Source organism: Rhinopithecus roxellana, chromosome 10 (assembly GCF_007565055.1).
Source record: "Rhinopithecus roxellana isolate Shanxi Qingling chromosome 10, ASM756505v1, whole genome shotgun sequence".
Classification (NCBI taxonomy): Eukaryota; Metazoa; Chordata; class Mammalia; order Primates; family Cercopithecidae; genus Rhinopithecus; species Rhinopithecus roxellana.
The window spans coordinates 30,831,413-30,857,947 of record NC_044558.1 but is presented as its reverse complement, the minus strand read 5'-3'; the positions used below and the strand labels follow the sequence as shown (position 1 = coordinate 30,857,947).

The window sequence follows — 26,535 nt, the reverse complement described above, 5'->3', positions numbered from 1 at the left end:
ATTTCAGAAAGATAAAGAAAGGAAAATGAAGTGAAAACTAAATCAATTTGCATTGATTTTCCTTTTTTATTGGAGAATTCTATTGGCAGAAATTAGTGTCTTAGATACCCTTAGAATTCCATTTTTCTGTCCACAAACACCGATTCATTCTAAATCTAAAGCAAATACACAATGTGCTTCAATGCAGTGAATCATATTACCTAAGCTGCAATATACTTGCAAATACATTTTAATATTATATTTTAAGACACAACGAAATTGCCTATTACTTTGAATTTACAAAACATCTCTTGATGACTTTCATTAAACTGCCCTTCCATAATCCTACTGCTACCCTCCTTTACAGTTGCTTATGCCTTCTACTATATCTGCTTCCTCGCTCTAGAGCAGTGACTTCCCTACAAAGCCATTGCAGTATTTTCCATTCTTTTATTTCCCCAGTGAACTCTTCCCAGAATCCTTTTTAACCTTGAAGCCTGTAATATGAACATTTGGAAGGCCTTCAAGTTCATATAGTCCTCTATGTGGATAACTAATTTTCTTCTCCGTGTATACATCCTGTGTACCTTTCTGTCAATTTTTCCAACTCCTCATAGGCTTTTTTTTTCATTCATGTAGCTTGTCATCATTTGACATTCTACAGATATTTCTAGAGTGCCTCCTGTTTGTCAGCCAGCATCCTAAGAACTGGGAATAAGTAATGAATCGGAAACAGTTTCTAGTCTCAAGGCACTGTGTCAAAATGGTTGGTGAGAAAACTAACATCCACTTGTGATAGAGTAATCACTTGCATGACATGAGTTACTGGAGAATACTAAGGAATTCTGTAACTCCTTGGGAAGATATTGTCCCCGAATTCATCTGGAAGATGTAAAAGACTAAGTGACTAAGAGGCAGTTAAAGAGGAAGAAAGGTAACCCAGGTGAATATAAAATCTCACAGCCAAGATAGCACTTTTTATATGTGTGATGCAATCCTTTCAGTAAACTAGAGCATGCAATATGAATAGAAAGATAAAATTGAAGAAGCAAGTGGAAGACAATTCATTATTGTTATTGTCATTAATAGTGGTTAATGTACATCCAATTTGACTAAGTATTTTACAAACAAATATAATGTAAAGTAGATATTATTTGCCCTCCATTTGATATAAGAAGAACCTGAACTTGAGGTTAAATAGCTTGTACAAGATCTTACAACCAGCAACATTTACATGGGCCAGGACTCATCCTCAGCCTTTCAAGCATATTTAAGGAATATTTTACTTCCAGGAATCACCTCTCAAACTACTTGTACCTGATTACTATTAGGTTGGTGCAAAAGCAATTGTGGTTGTTGCCATTAAGTATAACAGTCTCAGCATCTGATTCCAAGAAATCTCAAACCTGGAAAGAAAAGTTAATATAGATGCAAAGTTTATGAAAAGAAGCAAATTTATATAATGTGCTTAGCACAGTTTCTGGCACATTATAAGAGCTCAATAAATAATTGTGATTTTTGTTATTGTAGTTTTACTGCTTCCTTTTTATTTTTATTTTTATTTTATTTTTTTTTTTGCCTCCTTAACTGGAAGTAACCTCCACAAGAGAAGGAAACTGTCTGCATTTTCCCTAGTATTTTGTGATACTTAGAACAGTGATCAAATGAATATTTGTTGAATAAATGTATTAATATTTCTTAAACCTTCAAGAAATCCTAAAATTTTGGAATATAAAGATATTTAATAGTCTTTGTTATTTTCTAACATATCACATTTTCTTCCTGATAACATATTTCCTTAAGTTTTCAGGGCATCAACTTACACTGATTTTTTACCTCTCTTTTAGGGAGGACATTTTACATCATTTAAAGAATTTCATGAAATACTGTAATAAATCTCAATATTTGTTTTTTAATAATTATTTACATTTTCTAGAATGTTCTTCTCCCTGATATCCACATTGCTTGTTCCCTCTTGTTCTCAAGTCCATACTCAGAAATCACCTAATTTGTAATTAAATTATACCTCACAGCATCCTTCACTTGGTTTGATTTTCCATTTTCTGTTATCACCATTTAAAAATATGCTCTGCCTATTTTTGTTTATAATTTATTTTCCCCAATGAGAGTACAATTTCCATTAGGAAGGATTTCTGCCTTTTTTCCCCGATTATATTTTCCTAATGCTTGGTATATTGTCAGTGCTGAATGAATATTTTTAAAATAAATGAATCTTTCCAAGATATCAAAGAAAAACAGTTGCTCACAGGTAAGGAGCTAGAAGAGGGTCTGTTGCAAGACATGGTAGTGTTCAACCTGGTAAAAAAAACAAATGAGGACTAAGGAATTTTGCAGACTGCAGGCCCAGCCACCAAGACTACGGTTGTTTATTGTGTGGGGTCAGAGCTTGTCAGAGCCAAAATCAACCTGACAGAGGCAAGGATATGAATGAAACCTAGAAGACTGGCTTGAAAACTGTTGCAGGAAGTCAGGGACCCTGAACAGAGGGACTGGATGAAGCCGCGGCAGAAGAACATAAATTGTGAAGATTTCATGGGCATTTATTAGTTCCCCAAATTAATACTTTCATAATTTCTTACAGCTGTCTTTACTGCAATCTCTGAACATAAATTGTGAAGATTTCATAGACACTTATCACTTCCCCAGTCAATACCCTTGTGATTTCCTATGCCTGTCTTTACTTTAATCTCTTAATCCTGTCATCTTCTTCGTAAACTGAGGATAAATGGCACCTCAGGACCCTGTGATGACTGCATCAACTGCACAAATTGTTTGTAGAGCATGTGTGTTTGAACAATATGAAATCTGGGCATCTTGAAAAAAGAACAGGATAAGGGCAATGTTCAGGGAACACCAGAGATAAGACTTCTGGCCACCGGTTAGCCAGACAGAACAGAGCCATATTTCTCCTCTTTCAAAAGCAAATAGGAGAAATATCGCTGAATTCTTTTTCTCAGCAAGGAACATTCCGGAGAAAGAGAACGCGCCCTGAGGGTAGGTTTATAGACGGCCCCTTTAAGGCCTGCCGTCTTTTATGGTTGAAGCTGAAGGGATGAAATAAGCCCTGGTCTCCTGTAGCGCTCCCAGGCTTATTAGGATAAGGAAAATTCCTGCCTAATAAATTTCGGTCAGACAGGTTGTCTGCTCTCAAATCGTGTTTCCTGATAAGATGTTATCAATGACAATGCGTGCCCGAAACTTCATTGGCAATTTTAATTTCGCCCCATCCTATGATCCTGTGATCTCACCCTGCCTCCACTTGCTTTGTGATATTTAATACCTTGTGAAGTATGTGATCTCTGTGATCCACACGCTATTCGTGCACTCCCTCCCCTTTTGAAAATCACTAATAAAAACTTGCTGGTTTTAAGGCTCGGGGAAAATCACGGATCCTGCCAACATGTGATGTCTCCCCCGGACACCCAGCTTTACATTTATCTCTCTTGTGCTCTTTCCCATTATTTCTCAAACCAGTCGAGACACTTAAGAAATAGAAAAGAGGCCGGGCGCGGTGGCTCAAGCCTGTAATCCCAGCACTTTGGGAGGCCGAGATGGGCGGACCACAAGGTCAGGAGATCGAGACCATCCTGGCTAATACGGTGAAACCCCGTCTCTACTAAAGAACACAAAAAACTAGCCGGGCGACGAGGCGGGCGCCTGTAGTCCCAGCTACTTGGGAGGCGGAGGCAGGAGAATGGCCTAAACCTGGGAGGCGGAGCTTGCAGTGCGCTGAGATCCCGCCACTGCACTCCAGCCTGGGCCACAGAGCCAGACTCCGTCTCAAAAAAAAAAAAAAAAAAGAAAGAAAAGAAATAGAAAAGAACCCACGTAACTATCCGGAGCAGGTTCTCCCAATAGAAAATATGATGTGTTTGAGAGTGCCTAGAAGGAATGGGTCAGGCTGTTATAAGCTTATGAGCAACCAGAAAACACAAATAAGGATCAAGACAAAGCAATAAGCCAGAGAGAAAAAGCACACAGATGCCCGAGATTTAGTTGAAGCACTTTAACTTTGCTAATCCCATCATTACTCCAACTTTTTCCAGGTACTTTTTGCCATAGGAATATTAAACAACTTACAGTGATAGGAACACAAAGTAGTAGAAACACAAAATGCCTGTGATCTTCTATACACCTAAAAAATCTTCTGCCATGTCTGTCTGGTAAATTCTTAGTCATTCTCTAAAATCCTCACTTAGATATTGCATGCTCTGTATTGTCTTCCATGTTTCCTGATGCATTTGCAAGTCACTTTTAGTTGCAAGTGACAGAAAACCATTCCAAATGAGTTTGGGCACAAAAGGGGAAATTTGGGGCTTGGCTCATATTACTAAAATGCCAAGGGTAGGAATGATTTAAGGATGCCTAGAATCAGGACCAGAAGCAATTTATTAAGGCCTCATCTCTTCCATGTGTTTTCTGCATGTGTAGGAATTAATGAAAAAGAGTACCTCATTCATATTCTACCAGTTTACCTTCCTTAGTAGATAGAGAGAATAGTTTCCCATAGCTCAGCCAGAAACATGTAAAGTAATAATATTCTGATTTCCCTGGCTTGGATCATGTGCCCACCCATTTTCCATGGGCTCTTGGTTCCTTGATTGACAGTCTGTGGGATTAGAATAAGAAAGTCTCCAATGAAAATATAAGATGTTATTATCAAAAGAAATGTGAAGGGATACTTAAAAGAAAATGTCAACAGACACTTGATAAATGATGATTGAACAGAAAACACAGTTGTGAAATATTTATCTTGAACAGCATTCCATGAGCCTTCAGTGGGTTGCTAACTCACTGAAAATATATGCAAAACTTTGCCTCCATATGAATCTGTCCAGGGAGGCATCCAATCTTAATGATGTACAAAGGATTCCAGCAAGGATATCAGCCCTTGGAAATAAAATGTTTATGCTTCCTAGCCCAGTCTGCTATTAACTTCTCCTGATTTAGTAGACTGCAAATGTAAAAGCGGAGCCATTTGAGGCAATGTTACAAATTAGGAAGTATAAGGATATGGAGTTGTTTTATTTCACTCTTACTTCTTAGTCCATTTGTACTGCTGTGACATAATGTCTGAGACTGCATAATTTATAAACAATGGAAATATTTATCACAGTTCTGGAGACAGGAAAGTCCAACATCAAGGCATCAGCAGATTTGGTGTCTGGTAAGGACTGCCTTCTGCTTCCATTATGGCACCCTGAACAATGTGTCCTCACATGGCAGAAGATGAATGGCAAAAGGCTTACTTAGCTAGTACCCTTGAGGTCTTTTATATTGGTACTAATTCCGTTTATCATCTCCTAAAGACATCACCTCTCAAAACTATCACATTGGGCCCTAGGTTTCAACATACAAATGTTGGGGGTTGGAGGAGGGCATATATTCAAATCGCAGCAGTTCTCCTCATTAATCTGTCTTTATCTTAACCTGATCATTTGTTAAACATGAATCATACCCCCTTTGTAGATAAAACTAGTTTAGCACAGTGCTCGTCCATAGTGGGTTTTTCAGTACAGTTATATAAGAACTGGGTAAACAACAGGACTTGTACATAAGTGGTTCCTCCTACTCAACATGTAATCATATTTGGAGTAGTGTCTTAGCCTGTTTTGTGTTGCTATAACAGAATATCACAGACTGGATGATTTTTAAAGAAAACAAATTTATTTCTGAAAGTTCTGGAGGCTGGGAAGTCCAAGACATGACACTGGCATCTGGCATGAGCTTCTATGATGCCTTATCCCATAGCAGAAGGATGGAAGGGCATAAAAGCATGTGAGATGATACAGAGAGAGGACGAGGGGCAAACTCTATCCTTTTATCCAGAACCCACACCAGTGATAAATAACTCACTCCAGAGATAACAGCCTTAATCCATTTATGAGGGCAAAGCCCTCAGGCCCTAAAAACCTCTTAAAGGTCTGACCTCTTAATACCATTACAAAGGAAATTACATTTCAACATAAGTTTTGGAGGGAACATTTAACTGATAGCAAGTGGGCCATGTTGTTTAGCAGTGAGGCATCCAGACCTACATTAGTTTTCTTGTAGACAAATTGCTTGGGCCCTCCCTCTGACAACATTCCCTCTCAGGGAGAGCCTAGGGAATATTTTGAGACCATTAGCTGCTTTTCATTCTATTTACTGTCCCAAGCTGGTTCCCTAGCCATCTCTTGTGTTCACTTCTCAAACCAGCTAAGAGAATTTCCTAAAGAAGTCTGTGCTACCTTAGGCTCCAGTGATTTATTGGTGAACTCTTCACTCTTTAAAACAGATTGAAGAAAACGCTTAACCCCAAAAGGTGAATTTTTGAAAGAGAACTACTAACTTCCCCCCTTTCCCCAGTGTCAGAAATAATCCACTTTTTAACACCCACAATTAAATCAGGTGCTGAAGCTTTGGTTTCATAACTACCCAGGATAATTTGTTATTGGGGAAAATAGCATATTAGAGTGGTAGAGAATATAGAATATATCATATTCATTCTTCTGTATCAAGAGCCAACATTTTTGGACTTGATTCATTTTTACAAAACAAAGTTAGCATGTTAGTGGTTGAAAAATATGTCTTTTTTGGAACTAATTGTCATGTATACACTGTAGCAAACTTGAAGTTTAGAATTTTAAAAATCATAGTGGCTCAATTATATTTGTACTTTTTTTCTGAATGAATTTGATTTCTTGATTATTTTTAATAGGGATATTAATTCATCTTTTCACTGATTCATTCAATAAACTTTTATAGATGGCCTGCTTTATTTCAGGCACCAGGACATATTTGAAAGTCATCTGTTTATTAAACAAATGTAAGCTAATCTATAAACTGAGAGTTATATTTGTTCTTTAAATAGTTTTTAAATGTCTCCCCTCACTTCTGAATAGATTAATAATAGAACAAAGCATATAATTTTTAAATGGCCTGGTACTTTGTATTAGCATTTCTGTCAGTCATGAGTGTTGTCTCTAGTGGAATGTCGACAAATGATACTTGAATATTGTAAACTTCATGATTAATGAAATCTCATAATATATCAATTGTAACATAACATTTATGCAAAAAGCAGCATGTTAAGAGTGTAATATAAAAATAATATATCTAAGAGCTATTTTTTTATTCTTGTCATTCCTTTGATGTAATCTATTTCCATGTTGACTAATGTGAAAAGAATGTTTCTGAAGTTTTGTGTACCCTCCAAATCTTTATCTTTTGTTATTTTTTGAATTAATTGGGTTCAGATCTTTGTTTTCCCATATCCATGTGTTATTTAATTCAACACATTTTTAGTGAATACCCTGCACATAATAACTTGATGTGCTACTTCATATGAAAATGCTGTTTTCAATGAAGCATTCTTTTGAAAATTATTTTCTCAGGCGATATTATTAGGACTTGTGCTAGCTAAATAAATAAGCAAAATGAGGAAGTGGAGAAATGGAATAATAAACTTTAATGAGTGCTACATGCACAAAAATAAATAGAGATATATTGTAAAAAGTGTTTGATGACAAGACACATTCACTCTGAGGAGTGGTATCTCAGCTGTTTTTAAAGATGGCATTGTGTCCCCTGTGATAGCTGAGGAATAATGTTTTAGATAGGAAGATCATCGAATTCCTCAGCGCTGTGTAGGTAAGAGACAGGTATGTTTGAGGAATGGAAAGGAGGCCAGTGTCGCTGAAGCAAAGGGCTCAAATAGGACAGTATAGACCTTGTTAAGAAGTTTAAATTTTGGCTAAATAAGCTGGGAAAACATTAGTTTAAAAAAATTAAATTAAATTGTTTTGTTTTATTTTATTTTATTTTATTTTATTTTAATTTAAGACAGAGTCTCGCTCTGTCACCCAGGCTGGAGTACAGTGGCACAATCTAGGCTCACTGTGATCTCCACTTCCCGAGTTCAAGGGATTCTCCTGGCTCAGCCTCCTGAGTAGCTGGGATTACAGGTGCCCACCACCACGCCTGGCTAATTTTTGTATTTTTAGTAGAGACCAGTTTCACCAGTTAGCCAGGCTGATCATGAACTCCTGACCTCAAGTGATCTGGCCACCTTGGCCTCCCAAAGTGCTGGGATTATAGGCGTGAGCTGCCGCGTCGAGCCAAACATTAATTTTTTTAGAAAGCTGACGGGTTACACAATATAATTTAAGTTTGAAAGATGTACCTGGCTGCTTTGTGGATAATAGATTGTAGATGGACAAGAGTAAGAGTGAGGGAGCCAATTATTTGGTGATTACAGTTATACGAGAGAAGAACATATACCTAGAAAAGGATATACCAAATGCTCAAATACCAGAGATCATATAGCAAGATCAGCTGATGTCATGGACACACGGTGGTAGATACGGCATTGAAGTAGTGTCAGGTAGCAGGGCAAACACCCAACCCCTTGATACCATGTTTTTTTCAGTTAATGATTATTTGTCTCGTGACATGTTGGTCTTATAATTTCCACATGTAAGTTTAATATTATTCAGATCTTATTGTGCATTAAATACTATGCACATTTATTTCTCCCAGAACTAATATTGACTAATATCTGAGTTGATAATACAATAAAATATGCCATGAAATAAATAAGTTACAGCATTAATATAATGTAAAATATTTTCTAAGTGATGTATATATATACATATATATAGCAAATGTATTTTAAAACGCCATTTTAAAAAGACTGAAGCACTATTTTTCCCTCTATATATTACTATGATCATTTATGCTGTAACTACCTGATAATTTGTTTTGTAATTGAAATAATTATGTCATTAAAATTGAGCTGAAAGTTTGCAATAATTAATTGCTTTCTGAATTTGTGTTTGCAAATTAACTAAATTTGGTAAAATAATGGACATTAAAATTATAATAATAAGACAAATTTAATACATGCTCATGACAGAATTACAAAATATTTTTTGAGTCCAGCTATGTATCTGCTTATATTAAATTGCAGATGGGCTATCAATGTAGGCGAAATTGCTGTGCTTATAGTCTTTAACCTTCAATCTTTTTATTTTTTTATGTTTCTTGTATACTTTAAAAATAGAGACCAAAAAATATTTTTATTACATCCTATAAATTAATTTAAAAATAATTTCTGAATTAACGGCACATTAATACAAATATATCATTGATTTAGATGCACTTCCAACTAGAAAATATTTTCTTAAGTAAATTTCACAGTGCTTTAACCTCTTCTTGGCAGAGATGTTATGAAGTTATATAGATATTATTCAAAATGGTGACCTACATTTAAACATATATTTTGAATAATAATTCACTAAAATGTAATGTTCACTTTCTGGTTATTTTTTAGTGTTCATTAGTTCTTAATCACATTGAAGTAAATTCATTTTCTTTTTTTATTTTATGTTCTATTCAGACTTTAAAGGCATAGTGCTTTTATTTTGCAGATTGTTGCCTTGCGTGAACAAAATGTTCATATACAAAGAAAAATGGCATCAAGCGAGGGATCCACAGAATCAGAACATCTTGAAGGGATGGAACCTGGACAGAAAGTCCATGAGAAGGTATGACACACACCACATGCTCTTACATGGAAATGTTTACTTCTTATATCATTTGACAGGAAATATAAAAACCACATAATGAACATTTTTTAGTTTTTGTTGATTCTTTGGTCAAAGGTTCAAGGTTTATGATGATTTCCTTTCTCATTTTTTGTTCTTATTTTGATTCTCTTAAATATAATACGTATGTGTATATGTTGTGTGTATGCATATACACATATTTGAATTTTTTACCTGCTTTTAAATTGATTCTCTTAAAAGTATTTCAATTATATAGAATTGAATTTATAATATATATAAATAATATAATTTAAAGTACACATACACATACTGTGTGTGTGCATATATATGGCATATACATATAAGTACATATATAGGCAGGAGAATTTTAAGTCCTAAACAACACTTTTGAATTGTAAGTGATATAATATTCAATTGGTAACTTACTGGTTGTTTATGACTGCAAAAATTGTTGGCAAACTTTTATTTGATTAATATTTTTCCTGCATTGTTTGAGGCCTCAGCGGTACTCTTGTTAATGAGAGATAACATAAAATGATATGTGAAGTCATGAGACTTTTACCATTTTTTATAATGCAATGATTCTCCCTTTGGGTGAAGTTTAGTCTCACTCAAAGGAAACTAGCAGTCTGTTGCTCCACTAGCAAAAGACAAAAGGTTTCTGTGCAGGACCACTTCTTTCCAACACAAGAGGAAGAAGGTAAGTTATTGGCAGGTCCAGAATCAGATGAAAATTACACAGAGGCATTCACACATCCTGTGTTGGAAACTCAGGAGAATCATTTGCCTGTAACAAGTTATATCTTTGGATTCTTAAGCTCCTAAATGAAGACCACATGAATCAGCTAGCTAAATTACTGTAATGGAAAATGTCAAGAGTTTCTAAAACCTAGCCATTAAGAAGCAAGTGACTGGACAATACAATAAATAGCATTAGAATTCTTACTATAAATTAAGTTTATCATTTCCTTACTTATGTGGTTAGAAAAAATAGAGGGACTTCTTATGTTTCTTCCTTCAAGTAGAAAAGCAAAATAAAATAAATAAATCAGATGAATTTCCAGAAAGAAGCTTCTATTCTGGTGGCTGACAAATGAACAGATCTTCATATAAGACCACAAATTTAGCCTTTAGTTATGTATTTAATAGAAATCTTAAGCTAAATATAAAACATAAACTACAATTTGATGTATTTCCTCAGCTGTATCTGAGATTAGAATAAAATTATTTCTCTTTCCTTCAACTAAATAAACTGATACTGCTTCAGTAGATATACCACCAAGCTCTTTAATAAGGCATTTTCACTCTGCACTCAGTTTAGGAAACCAACATGTAATTTGATATTGCTCTGAGAATTATAGAATCACAATTGGTTCATTATAAAAATGGATTTTATGGTCATCCAGTCTTTTTCATAGAAGGCTACAAATTATTGTTTTCTATAATAATGCTGTATTTATGCTAATCTAGTCCAGAAATGAAGAAATATACCTTTCTCAGACATGAACAACTTGAGATTTTGTTTATCTTCTACCAGATTACTTCATACTTAAAGCGTTCTTCTTATGGAGGGGGAGGGCAGGGAATGCTCACACATATATATTTTTTTCAAATATTGTTTCATCAAGATATTGTTAGCAGCAGCAAATCCATACAGGTCTGCAGCAACCTCAATTCTTGCTTTCTCAGAAGAAAGAAATTGACTGTGGGCATGAGGCAAAGGGAGAGACAAAGGCAAGTTTTAGGGTAGGAAAGTTTTAGAGCAGGAACAAAAGGAAATAAAGTACAGCTGGAAAATGGCCAAATGGGCAACTTAAGAGATTCAAGTGTGCAATTTGACCTCTGAATTGGGGTTTTATACATTAGCATGCTTCTGGGGTTATGGTACTTCTCCCCTGATTCTTCCCTTGGGGTGGGCTGTCTGCATGTGCAGTGGCCTGTCAGCACTTGGGAGGGGCCGCATGCACAGCCTGTTTACTCAAGTTGTATACATGCTCACTGGAGGCCTTTTTCCCTTAGCAGTTGAGTGTTCCTAGAGGAATGTTCTATTCCTATACCAGTTAAACGCTGCCATTTTGCTTCTCAGTGCGCATGCTTGAGTCCACTCGCCCGACTCCTGAGATCTTATCTGGAAACTGCTGATCACCAGATTCAGATGTTTTCTATTATTAGAGACTGTCTTTCCCTGGCACTGGCAGCAACCAATAATTGTTTTACAGAGAGAGTTTAACAGCCACCTGACCATCACCTGTTGGTTGCCTAACGACTTACTCTTAACAATATAACCACTAAATATTTGAATATGCAGACATTAGAGAATGTAAGACAGTTTATGACAGATTATTTTTCAGGAGCTAGTTACATAATTAGAATGAGGATTTATGCATAATTGATATTTGTCTCTATTGATCTTCACAGATATAAGTGCACATATAGAGGATTTTGAGTCATTGGTGACCCAAAGCACTTGTCTTTAACTTTCTTTGACTTCCAGTTCTTAGGGAAGGCATTTCAGCCAGTGGAGAAAAGAAATTGTGTGCCAATGCTAAGTCAATCACTTCTTGTGTTGGTATAACTAAAGGTTTTTAAACACTATGATTACTGGTATTCATTTCCTTTTTTCAGCTTCCTTGAATTTCAAGAAGAGTGATTTCTAAATGCTTTAGAATAATTATATATTATTATCATGTATAATATCATGCCCATATCCTTTAGTGTGAACCTAAAATATGTACAATATGTCATATATATTTAGTCTAAAGTTAAAAATATGTAAACTATGTTTCAATTTATATTAATCCTGTGATTGATTTCTCAGGATGATCCAATAAAGTGTTGTAATAATTAGTTTTATTTATGTCACATTTTAAAATTTATTTTTATTTACATTTTTTTGAGACAGTCCAGGCCATAGTGCAGTGGTATAATCTTGACTCACCGCAACCTCCCCGTCCTGGGCTCAAGCAATCCTCCCATCTCAGCCTTCCAAGTAGCTAAGACTACTGGCGCAAGCCACCATGCCCGGCTAATTTTTGTATGTTTTGTAGAGACAAGAGTTTCACCATGTTGCCCAGGCTGGTCTTGAACTCCTGAGCTCAAGCAATCTGTCCACCTCAGCCTCCCAAAGTGCTGGAATTACAGGTGTGAGCCACCGTGCTCAGCTATACCACGTTTCTTTACCTGACATTTCTTGATAAAACATACAACAGTATCCTGATTATTATTTTCATTGTCCTTATATAAATACTTCCAAGTTATACACATAAAATATTATAGAGCATTTTTAATATAAAAATCATCCTCCATGACATGATTATTCGAGGTATATTAATACCATAAAACAAGTTGTCAAAGTATTGTAATTTAAAGCCTGATACTTATATTTTTAATCGAGAACTTTTAAAAAGGTATACTCAAACAAAAGAAAAGAGAATATTATTTTGGCAGATTATCAACGATGATTGTAATGTTAGTGTGTAAATTGAAAAGTGGTAGATCAAGACAAAAACGTAAAACAATTTTTAGATATTAATAGAGCTAAGAAAGTGACTTCTAAATCCTAGTCAGAAGGATTACCCTTTGTTTAGGGAAGTTAATTTCCTTAAATTACACAGTCAAGGTGGGTGATTAGCCAACAGAAGATGTTTTATGTCAGTGGATTAAGAAATGTTTGACAAAATAGTTGACAAAAATAATCTCATAAAACACACTCTGAAATAGGCCTTATTATTCATGGAAAAGTCTAGTAATTATTATCAGCCTTTTTAAAAGAAAACAATAAAAAGAAAAAACACTTAACTGAAATGAGTTTAAATATTTCTGTGTGGTCTTAAATGTAATTGATTGTTTTAGAAGAATATAAATATTCACAGAATAATACAAATTTTCAGAACACTAAATTCCGCCTTTTCAGAACTGGGCTCTAATAACTTTTTCCTATTTCTTTCTAGATGGAAGTTAATTGGTGAATTTTAAAAAGTAAACATGCTGCTCTTGTAAAGGAGATAATAATGCTTGTTACTTCTATAATCTGTACTTCCAATTATTTTGTCAACTGCAAATATTTGCTAACTGATGTGAATCAGTAAAATATTAGATATGGTAGAGATTCAGAAGATATAGTCTGTAATAAATTTGGTAAGAATCTACAGCAAGAAATAAACATGCCCAAATTAATATCATAAAACATGATAAATATTGTGGTATCAAAAATAATAGTAGACTTTAAAAATAAGGTTAATTAATCCTCACTGAGGGGTGTCAGAGAGGCAATGTGGAATAGCGATTTGTTTGAAGTTCCTGTCTCTGCCAACTACTAGCTGTGTGAACCTTACCCTTTGACACTCCTGAGTCTCAGTTTCAGATAAAATAGTCTTGCCAACTTACAGAGTTGTAAGAATAGAAACACTATATTCAATAAATTGCATCATCTTAGGCATATTGTATACAAGCAATGAATGCTTATTCTATTTGTTAATACTGTGTTTTCAATCAAATAAATATTTAGTGGCAACCTTATTAAAGGTACTAGGAAATGGGCCCTATTCTAGGTGATGGGAATATAATGATGAATAAGACAGTTGAGGGTACAGGCAATAAACAAATATACACAGTGTAAAAGGACGTAGATATGACCAAGGGACCCGTACAAGGTGAGTGGTGAAGACATTAAAGAGGCAGATCTTTTTAAGATGGTGGGATTTGAACTGAGGCCTGAGAAATACAAGGAGTCAACAATATGAAAAAGCTTTCACAAAACAATAGTCACACTTAACTATATGTAGTGAATTTTTGTACATGTCACGTATTAGTGACTGAGACACTAGTTCTTCACAGATCGAAGAGTGGAGTTGACTGACTCTTCAATGACCTTACAACAGATGAGGCACATCCTCGGCATGTCACGTGAGGTTCTTCCCGAGCTGGCTGGCCTCTTCTTGCCTCCCAGGCCTCTTTGTTTATCATTCCCACTTCGAGCTTAATTACTAAGTGAACTTAAGTAAAGCTTCCTTTTTAAAGTTGTTGCTCTTATTCTTCTCTCCTCTTTGAATCTGACATTTATTCGTGACTGTTCTCTAAATTAAAATAAAATGCAACATAATAATTTAAGCAACAGTAATATGGAAATGTGAAAGCTGAATAAATGTAAAATCAGAAATAGATTTTTATTTGCATGTTTTCCGTTCTTTAGTTCTTGTCAGATAAAAGAACTATGGACAAAAAGTACATAAAGCAAAATGAAGAATCAGTGGCAAGAATAATCCTCAGATGGGTACATTTAATAAATAATTGTCTAGTATTTTCATTGTGGAACTATTGTTCATGAAGGATATTGATCCAAAGTGATGCCTTTATCAAAATTAAGGGTTTTGTGGACTTTTAGCAACATAATGCTGTTTTAGAATGAACAACCAATGACAAAAATAGGTACTTAGAACAAGTCAATATAGCTCTATGAGCAATGTGTTCCTCAGTGAAGACAAAGGATTTCATTCCATCATGCTATTGTGAAATATTGAGATATCATTGTATGAAGATTTGCACATTCTCACGCAAACCTGTCAGCTGTCCAGTTAAAAGTTTGGCTTATCAATATATCTCACCCTATTTTAAAATACCAATAAACATCATTTATCACTAATGCCATTCTTTTAATGATTCTTACTAAGTTCTAACTAAAAGTCATCATCCACAGGCATGTCTACAATATATTGACTACATTTTGTTCATTTTTATGTGTTCCTCAATACATGTCAACTACTCCCAACAACCGTTCTTTCAGTCTTGTCAACTGTAGCTCATTTATGCATTATTGATTCCCTCTCTCAAAAATAGTTATAATTGGGCTTATTTACAACTGGATTGCACTCACAGAATATTTTTTTCTGTGTATTGATCCCATATATTGTACTCTAATTCCTAATAAAACATAACAACTTGCATGATTCTCCTCTGTTTTTCAGTTGAATTGTCAAGTAATGAAACCCCAAACCGAATGGAGTTTATGAATTTGCCAGCTTGGAAAGAACAGGTCCAACAATATACATGGACTGGACTGGCCCAGCGGTTCAAAGATTGGCTAGAAAAGGGGCCAAAAGAGTAGAGTTAGGCTATTCTGTGGCTTAGCCATATATACATGAAGTTATATCAATTTTCTAGAAGCTGAGTTGGAGAGGAAGCACATAACCAAAGGTCTGGAATCTTCTATATGCCATGACAAAAATAAAAATCTTTTAATGCTGTGTGGAAACTCATTAGGTTCAAAACAAATCTCTCGGGGAGCAGTGGCTGGATTATTGTGTGTTAACTAAGACCTTATTAGATGGAAAGATGAAGTGAAATCGACTCTCTTGTCTTCAATAATAAGTATAATAAGGATTTGAGGGACTCAGAATAAGCTTTTTTTTTTTTTTTTTTTTTTCTGAGGAAGGATATTTCCAAATACTTTAAAAGACTGGCTGACTGGAAATTTGTTCATTCACCTTTATTTATTAACATAATTGGAGGGTTCATTTTGTGCCAAGGAATCTGTTGTCTTTTGGTGAGATACACAAGAACAAGTTATTTTTCCTCAGTTTTGTTTTGTCTGATCTGTTAAGCAAGGCCAGGAGAATTTTTAAGTTTTTCATTCAGAAGTTCCTCAATTGACCTAATTTTATTTTCTCACTTTGGTAGAATTTATCTATCTCATCATTTCTCATAAAACACAAGCTCCCCAGAAATTTAATGGGTGTTTGATGGGACCCACTCCCCCAACAAATGAAATTTCCAGGAGAAGTATATTAGGAAATATTGTTCTGTACAATTTTTAACTAGTATAAGTACTACAGTATTTATATTTTAACTCTTAATATCGTCGAGCGTCAAGAAAGAAACGCAGTATGTAGTGTTTCCAGAGATGCTCTTTATCCACAGGGAAATAGCCCATGCCAGAATGAGCATTCTACTGGATATGCCTCAATATGGAATTAAGGAATGCTAGTTCTTGACCTTTAAAGTTAGGCAAATTGTTTCTCAAACTTGTCTCAAAACCTCATTAACAAAGGGGCTATAGGTCTTTAGGAATGAGATAAGTAACCGGTATAAAGTCTTTACATGAGTTGTGTTACTTGATCTCTGTAACAACAGAGCAAGGATCAATGGCTCAATGTCACATAGCTCATGAACAGGGGGATCTGAGACAAACAGGTAACAAGTAAAGATTAAATGTGAACTATGGAGGGAAAGGCAGCGTAAAACTACCTAATTTTATGAATTTCAAAATATAAGATTATTTACTTTAAGCAAAGTCTTAAACCTATCCATGTTTCTAAGAGAATGGAAGAGTTTATTAGAGTGAGCATGAGGCTTACAAAAATTTCAAAAAAAGCCTACTCAAAGAAAACGTTGTTATACCATGTGTAATGTCTTCAGCACACATTTAATCAAGTATATTTCCCCAACAATTTTTACTGCTTTTTCTTTTGCCATCATTTTTTTTCTTTGTCTACTCCAGTGGTACCCAAAGTTTTTGGCACCAGGAATCAGTTTTGTGGAAGACAACTTTTCCACTGACTGGGGGTGGGGTGGGGGATGGTTTCAGGATGATTCAACCACATTACATTTATTTTGCACTTTATTTGTATTATTATTGCGTTGAAATATATAATGAAATAATTACACAACTCACCATAATGTAGAATCAATGGGAGCTCCGAACTTGTTTTCCTGTAACCAGATGGTCCCATCTGGCAGTGATGGGAGATAGTGACCGATCGTCAGGTATTAGATTCTCATAAGGAGTGCACAACCTAGATCCCTCGCATGGACAGTTCACAATAGGGTTCACACTCCTTTGTGAATCTAATGCTGCCACTGATCTGACAGAAAGCAGATTTCAGATGGTAATGCAAGCGATAGGGAGCAGTTGTAAATACAGATCAAGCTTTGCTCACACCTTTACCTCCTACTGTGCAGTCTGGTCCCAAACAGGCCACAGACCAGTACACATCCATGGCCTGGACTCTAGGTACCCCTGGTCGACTGTATTCTTATAATATACAAAGTTCCCCTAACTTAAAAAAATATATATCTTTTGGCCCTACATTTTAAATTCCTTTATAAACCTATTTCAATAAGGTTTTGTCCCACCACAGCACAGAAGCCACTCCTGCTACAGTCATCACTAAATTTATATTGCTAAATACAAGCCAATTCTCAGGCCTTGCTGTAGTTGATGTCTCTGATGTCTCAGCAGTATTTGACATAGTTAATCGTTTTCTTCCATCATACACTTTCCTCTTACCTTACCAGTGGCTACGTCTCCATCTATTTTCCTCCCTCTGAATTCTTAATGTTGGAGCATCTGCTCTCTGAAGAACAGATGATAAGTCTGTCCTGGCATGATGACTCTCAGTTTCTTCTCTTTTTCTCTTCCTTTCTTCACCCCAGGGCTCAGCTCTCCACTTCTTCTCTGCCTACACTCTCTCCATGATTCCAATCAATCTCATCCTATTCATATGCTAATAATTTATGAATCTTTACCTCTAGTTCAGACCCTACAACCAAATGCATATATCCAGGCACAATTGAACATCTTTACTTGTATATCTAAAAGACATTGCACACTTAAAATATCAAAAACTTACCTATTTGATATCCTCCCTTACAAAATTTGATCCATCATCTCCAGTTTACATGATGAAAACTTTGCCTTTCCAGTTGCTCAAGCAAATAATTTGAAATTACTCTTACATCCTCCCTATCTCTCACACCTCCCATCCAACTATAAAGAAATTTGATTTACTCTATCTTCAAAATATATCCAGAATCTTACCACTTCCATTGATCAGTCTGGGAACCACTGCCATCTCTCAGCTGATTTATTGTAATCAATCACTATGAGGTCTCTCTGCTTCACCCATGGGCCGTCTCCAGATTATTTTTAAAACAGCATGAATCAGAGTAATTTGTTTCCTTTTTTTTTTTTTAAAGAATCTATGGATGTATTCTAATTCTATATTTATATGGTTCATGTGATATTTTGATACAAGAGTGATGTTTTAAAACATATTATCTGAACACATCAGTCATCTGCTCAAAACTCTGCAACTGCTTTCCACTTACACAAGGCTCTACATAAATCTCACTGTCTTTATCTTCTGACTTCATATCCAAATCTACCCCAGCCACAGTGGCCTCTTGTTGACTCTTGATTTCCTCTTTCCTTTGTCTGAAATGCCTTTCCTCCAGATACATAGCTAACTTCCTCAAATCCATCCAGCCTTTTATCAAATGTTGTAATATATTCTAACATAGTAATGTATTATAACACAGTATGTGTTTATATACTTTACTTATTTATAATGTCTGTAATGTAGTGTCTGCCAGCCCAGTTAGCGAATAACCTCCATAAATGTTAGGATCCTTGTTTTATTCCTAATGAAACTCAGGTACCTAGAATAGTTCCCAGAACATGATGAACACTTAATAATTATGTGCTCAAGAATAAGAAATAAATACCACACTGTTTTAACTATTAACTTTATACATCTTGATTCTGAGAGCTTAATCATAATATCAGCTTTTCAAATTCCATTTTTCAACCCTGTTGAGATTGTAGGGGCCAAGGAGAAAATTTTCTTCTGCCCTGTAAAGGTTTGCTGAAAATGAATTGAGAGAAGGCAGATTAATATGAAAAAAGGCATACAAAACTTATTTTAGCATGCATATGGACATAACTGCCATTTACAAAGTATTAGGCTGGAAGAGGGGCCAGAGGGCTGATGCTTAAATATTCTCAACATAGGAGATATGTACGGATTCAGGAGGCAGACATTTTGCAAATGATTCTTTTTGGAAACTGGGTGGGAATGACAAATTAATGGAAAGTAAGGGGGAAAACTGCGCAGGAACAAATATTGTTTTATTATGCAGATTAAGTCCCCTGGGTAATCTCTGGGAGCTGTCCTCTGAAGAACAGATGATAAGTCTGTCTTGGCATGATGACTCCCAATTTCTCCTCTTCTCTAGTGGTTTATCTGACAGGATTCCTGAAGAGGTGAATCTTAAGACAATTACATTCCTTGTGGAAAGAAGTGTTTTTAGCCAGATAAGGGAATCCCAGAGAGAGAGAGAAAAAGGGAGGAGAGAAAGGTCGGAGAGAGATTTGATTCTAAAGATTATTTCTGAGGCCTTTCAATTTTCAAATCACTGAACAAGCCAAAGTCATATTTGGGGGAATCGTTTTCTATGCCCCAACAAGATTTTTACTGGAATTGCTTAAATTAATAAATTAGCTTGGGGAGGTTATCGCTTCTATTGTATACTGTTTTATACTATGTGTACATATGCCTTTTGTCTCCATTCATTTATGTATTATTTTATGTTCTTCAATAAATTTTTTAAATTTTTCCCATAGAGCTCTTATAGATGATTAGATTTATTTCTAAGCATTTATAGTTACTGTAATTGTTATCTCCTTTATATGTTTTTCCTAATAAATTAATACTGGCATATAAGGATGCTATTGATTTTCCAATATTGATAAGGATTCCAGCAAACTAGCAAACCTATCAGTTCTAAGAGTTTGCTATACTCTTGGTATTTTCTCAGTAATTAAGCAAATTGGGAGGCTTCAATTTTCTCTTCCTTTTCAGTTTCCATTTCTTATTATTGTCTAAGACTTATAAAGCTTGTAAAAGTATAGACTTTAATAATAATGCTATTCATTAATGTGATGCTTATTGTAGTAAATGGTAGATACCTTGTATCAGATTTGGAATTTCTTTTACAAGTTTTCTAAGAGGTATAATCAGAATACGATATACTCCCCTTTCAAAAGTAGTGGATTTCATTGACAGATTTTTCTTTTAACTTTAAGTTATGTGACACATGCAGAATGTGCAGGTTTGTTACATAGATATACATGTGCCATGGTGGTTTGCTGCCCCTATCAACCTGTCATCTAGGTTTTAAGCCCCACATGCATTAGGTATTTGTCCTAATGCTCTGCCACACCCCGATAGGCCCTGGTGTGTGACGTTCCCCTCCCTGTGTCCATGTGTTCATTGTTCAACTTCCACTTATAACTGAGAACATGCGGTGTTTGGTTTTCTGTTCCTGTGTTAGTTTGCTGAGAATGATGGCACATATTCTTTTGGAACTATTTTTCTTTTCCTAGGGATAAACAACTTGATTTTTTGTTTGTTTGTTTTAATTGTATGCATGCTTCTCTGATAGAAATGAAATTTTTAAAAAGAGAAAAGAAATTAAACTCTCTTGTACTTGATTAGTGTTTATTATTTCTATGCCTACCACCAATTCTTTACATATAAAATTTTTATGACCTGGATACAGGTAAGTTGAACTCTTTTTTGACTATCTAAAATATATGAGAGCCCAAGTACTCTAAGTAACAGTAAGTCTGGTACCAGCCTCTTGAGACCAATGTTGTTCTGCCCAAGTTATCTAAAAACTTTCAAAACTTGATCAGACCAAAAAGACGTTTTGTTTGCTTGTTTGTTTTTGTTGTTTGTTTGTTTTTGTTGTTGTTGCTTGTTTATAATTCATGAAAAGATAACTGGAAAATGTGACAAAGTAACAAGCGAGTAAAATTTTAAAAAGTGCTATTGCATATTTTTAACCCTCAAAGTATCACTTTTGAAACAAGTGTTCCCTCAAAATCAAATACCATCCATGAACCATTGCAATAACCCACTGACATACAGGCCAAATGAAACCATCCTGTGCCAATAAATGGCCTAGTTTGGAAGTTCTGCCAACAGTAGTGACAACCTCTACCAAAGTGATTCTTCAGGAATAATTTTCCATTCTCTAAGTTTTACCAGTTGAAGTTTAGGTTCATACTCATGTTCCCAAATTCATCAAGATGACTGAGTCAAAGGTCTTCCAGTTTCCATGCCAGAACCACCACTGGGTGTTGGACCCTAGTTCAAGTTCATACTTTTACTTCCCTCATGGTAAGTTCTCCTTGCGGATTCTTGGAGCTCCTTGTGATCTAGTCAATTGTCAGTCTACTAGAGAATTTAGAAAAACATTGAACTTCACAATTGAAAGGGGAGCAATCTGTTTTTTCCACTCCTTCCTGAAGTTTCCTGGTTACGTCAAATATCTTCCTCTTCCACTCTCTTAATATCAAGACACAGTAGAAGAGACACTTTTTGTCAGGTTCTATTAAATATTCTTCCTTGGGATGTGGGAGCCTACTTGACTTATATTTACACATCTAAAAGGACTACTTGGTAATTCATCCAGGAAGAAAGATCCACTCTAGTGTTACTTCTTTATTTTATAGATGAACAACAACAACAGTAACAAAACATTTGAAAACTTTCAATTGATGACTTTCTCTAAAGAAAAGAATAAACTCTATATACACAAAATAAACTCAATATACATGCATCTCATCTCTTCAAACTATACAGATTATTTAAGAATTTGACAGGTGAAATGTTTTTCTCTATCAACCATTAACATGTTTATTTCATGCTGTAATGTGGGACCTAGCTATTTTTATATTTCTGATTATTATGAACATTTATCATGGGAATATTGATTTAACTGCAGTGTAACAGGATCACCATGGATCAGTTTGACTGCTGTAAGAATGAAAATAAGACACAAGGTTAGAAACAAAGAACCAGTTACAAGGTTGTTACAGTAATTCAAAGGAGAATAGATGACGCAGACAAGGGTGACAATGGTGGAGTTCATGACAGTGGGTCACATTCACATATTTTGTGAAAAGAAAGCCAACAAGTTTTTCTCATAGATCATATAAAAGATGGGAGAAAAAGAGATAACTCAAGGATGACTCCACCATTTTTGGAGAAAGTAAAAAACTGAAGTTCTCACGAATTGAGTTGGGGATGAATTAAGGCAAAACATATTTGGGGTAGAAGCACGTTCTGAACACAGCTTTTAAACATATTGAGTTTGGAAAGTCTATTTGACAGCCAAGTACAACAAGTGTATTGCAGTTAATGTACAATAATATGTAAGTTAATATTTAAACTTTTAATAGAGTTATCTCTTTTAGGAATATATATTTTGGTAGGTGAGAAAGACAACAAACATATTTTGTAAATATGTAATATGGCAGGGATGAAAGACCTTTCTGATAAAGTAACAATTGAAGAGAGTTCTACAAAGACATTCTTAGTTATCTTTGATGACCCCCTACTTCACTCCACAGGTGATCTCATCCAATGTTATAATTGCTTGCAGAAAACATCCATATACTCACTATTCTTTACTGTGGGCTTACACAGTAGCTTGCCTGACACCTTTATTTTGACATCTAACTAGTCATTTAAAACTTTGTTTTCAAAACCCAGTCCATGATTTTGCCCCATCCTAACCACAAATCTGCTTCTCCTGCAGACTTTCTCTTCTCAAAAAATTGCAACACCATCTTTCTAATCAAAGACTACGAATCTTGCAGTCATCCTTGAGTCTATGCTTTTTGTCACATACACATTCAATCCATTCAAAGAATATGACCCCTTTTATAACCTTTAGTCCTACTACCATGGTCTAAGCCAATGTAATCTTTCACCTCTTAATTCATTTTCTTAAATTCATTTTTTTGTCCTGTCTTTTATAAGAGGACTGAGGAATCCATTGAAAATGTAAGTGAAATCATGTCACTCCTCTGCTCAACACCTTCCTATAGTTTTCATATCACCTTGAACAAAAGCCAGTCTTAAAATGATCTCAAGAACACACATCATATTTCCATCTATATCCACTCCCACCCTCTTGCTTTATTTAATACAGTCCATTCTAGCTACACTGGTCTCCTTGAAAATCATAAACCCACTTGTATCGCTTTGTCTTTTATCTTTCTGTTTCCTCTGCCAGATAACTGCATGATTTATGCTTGTGTTGCAGGTTTTAGCTCAATGCTTTCTTTTCATAATCAATTCCCCTACTATAAGCTTGACCCAAATACTGCATGTGATATCATTACACTCAAGTTTTTCATTGTTTATTGAAAATTCAAATCTAACTGTACATCCTATATTTCATCTGGCAATCCTAACTGTGAGGAAGGGGGAAAAAGAAAAATGGATATTGAACAAACAAGCAAAAATTGTCCATTACAGATAGGAAAGGCTTTATCTGAATTACCGAGTTTATGATGAGAGAGTAACAGTTTACCTGCAAAGTTATACATGTTGCTTCCCTATTCAGACACCTTTGATGGCTCTCTGTCGTTCTATCTGGTACCCAAAGTTTATTCTATTCAGTATGGAAAAGCAAAGGCCATCATAATCAATGCTGACCCTACCTTTCAAGTCTCATATTTTACCATTTCCTTATAGCACATGTTTTCTGCTCTGCATACAGGACAACTTACAATTATTCTGCAGGGAATATTCCCCTCCCTTTGCTCATGTTATTTTCTGTTCCTAGAATAAGTACTCCCCTCCTTTCCTTTACTTGAAATATAATAACTAATTTTTCAAGACCCAACTCAAAGAATATCACAAAGATATTCTCTGCTGTCTGTTCCCACAACATAAATATGAAGCAAAATAAAACTTTATGATAATAATTTATTGCAATGCATATACTTGCTTATTTGTGTATTACTTCTCTGCTTGATAGAATTGCCTTGATGTCAGAAATGTATTATCACCTTTTAAAAAATTATAAAACTTGTTCTCTTCCACCTTACACAAAGTAAGTGCTTAATAAATATTTATGAATGAGTAAAAATATATGTATTTTAAAATTTAACATGAGACCTTATTGCATTTGATAATTAGTATTTTCAAATACATGTATGTACTGCTTTAAAAAATTGAAAATCTTTATGACTTTCTGTTGGGAATTGATTTTTTAGAAATGATACCAGGAGCCCAAGCCATAAAGAAAAAAAATGACAAACTGGACTTTCTTAAAATTAAAAACATTTGAAATTCAAAGAACACCATCATGAAAGAAAGTGAAAAGACCATCTACAGAACAGAAAGAAGCTATTTGCAAGCCATATGTTTCATAAAATACTTGAATCAAATATATGTAAAGAGTTCATGTAAATCAACAATAAAAATACATGTAAATAAATTAATATGAAGGCAAATAATTTGAATAGACATTTCTCCAAAGAAGATATATAAATGAACATAAGTACCTGAAAAGATGTCCAATCTCATTAGTCATTAGGAAATGCAAATCCAAACCACAAGGAAATATCACTTTGCACCCACTAGAATACCTGAAATAAAAAGATAAACAATAATAAGTTTTGGTGAAGATGTGGAAAATTAGTACTCTCATATATTGCTGGTAGGAATGTACAATGGTGTAACCACTTTGGAAAACATTTCCTCAATATGTTAAAGATAGAATTGTCATATGTTCCAGCAGTTCTACTCTAGGAATCTATCCAAGAGAACTGAAAACGTTTGTCCACTTAAAGACTTCTACACTAAAGTTCACGGCAGTTATTTATAGTAGCCAAAAGGTGGACACAATCTAAATGTCTATCTACTGATGTATATATATAAATAACATGTAATATATCCCCATGATGGAATACTATTCAGCAATAACAGGAATGAAGTATGGATAACATGCTACAGTACTTGAATGAAATTCAAAAACATCATGCTCAGTGCATAAAACTAGTCACGAAAGAACACACGTTCAGTGTCTCCACTTCTGTGAAAAGTCCAGAACAGCAAATCTGTGTGACAGAAAGTAGTTAGTGGTTGTCTGGGGCTGGGGGGGTGTGAGTGATTGCTAATAATTATGAGATTTCCACTAGGGGTGGAAAAAATGTGAGATTAACTTATGTTTATAGTGGCACAACTCTGTGAGTATACTAAACTCCACTGAACTTTTTGTGTTTAAAGAGTGCATTTTATGGCATGTAAATTATATCCCAGTAAAGCTGCTTAAAATAAGTATTGACTTTTAATACAGTCATTTGTCGTTTAACTTAAAGTGCCACAATTTATTTTAAAGGTAAGTCAAGTTAACAGTGGTTTGGAACAAAAACAAGATCTTTTTCTAAGATATAAATCACAGTTTTAATCTGACTTTTTATTCTAATATTATTAAGACACACAGTAAGCTCACCATAGAATATATTTAAGGTCATGAGAATAAATAAAAGATTATATATTTTCTACAAATACAAGTTTCATAAGCACTACAGAATACAAATTGAGAGTTTTAAAATCTTCTCATGGGTAATCCCAACACAATAGCATAAAGACTATGCAGTGAACATTTACTGCTTAATGGAATTTTAAAAGTTAGCATTTTAAAAGTGTTTTATTTTAATTGCCTGATTGCTCTCTATAGTTAGTTAAATTTATCTTACCTTGAGCCCATTTAAAAGTATGCAATGTGCTTGTTAAGTGCATTAACAAGATTTTAATGGAGCGCAGGTGCACAGAATTGGAACAAACATTTTTCAAATTAGAAAATAAATATCGTTCATTTGCACTGAATAAATATTTACCAATATTATCTATATAATATGTTATATATATAATATATAATATCCAGCATGTATAATTTTATCCTGTTGATTTATATGTTCTGATTAGAGGCAGTATGGTAAAGGGGTAAATTAACTGAACTGGGAATAAAAGTTCTGCATTTTAATTCAGATCACCTCTATGTGATTACCTGAGTCTCAGTTTCTCCAAAATTCTTTAGAGCTCTAGAATCTTAAATATGATTTTTCAATTCCATAAAACATTTTTCAAAATAAAAATTTATTTTTCAAGGTTTTTATAGTTTTTTAAGCAAATTTATTAATGTACAAGTAACATACAATTTACCTGCACAATTCTGTCAATTTTGATAAATATATGTGCCTTCATAAACACCCAAATCAAGATAAAGAATATCCCCATAAACCTTAGAAGTGCTCTCATGCTCTCTTGAAGTCAACCCCACCTCTCCCATTCCACCTCCCATCCCAGGCAACAACCAATCTGCTTTCCTGCCATTATGGATCAGG

The 26,535-nt window shown here is 34.7% G+C and overlaps 1 protein-coding gene across 7 annotated transcripts in view; it reads left to right on the top strand.

Moving 5' to 3' along the window:
- Positions 1-26,535, top strand: part of PPFIA2 (PTPRF interacting protein alpha 2) — a 516,520-nt gene that overhangs the window by 349,910 nt on the left and 140,075 nt on the right. For all 7 annotated transcript variants that reach the window (XM_010383657.2, XM_010383658.2, XM_010383659.2 and 4 more), the window contains one exon: positions 9,411-9,527. In XM_010383657.2, coding sequence (XP_010381959.1) covers positions 9,411-9,527 — 117 coding nt within the window. The remainder of the gene's footprint in view (positions 1-9,410; positions 9,528-26,535) is intronic.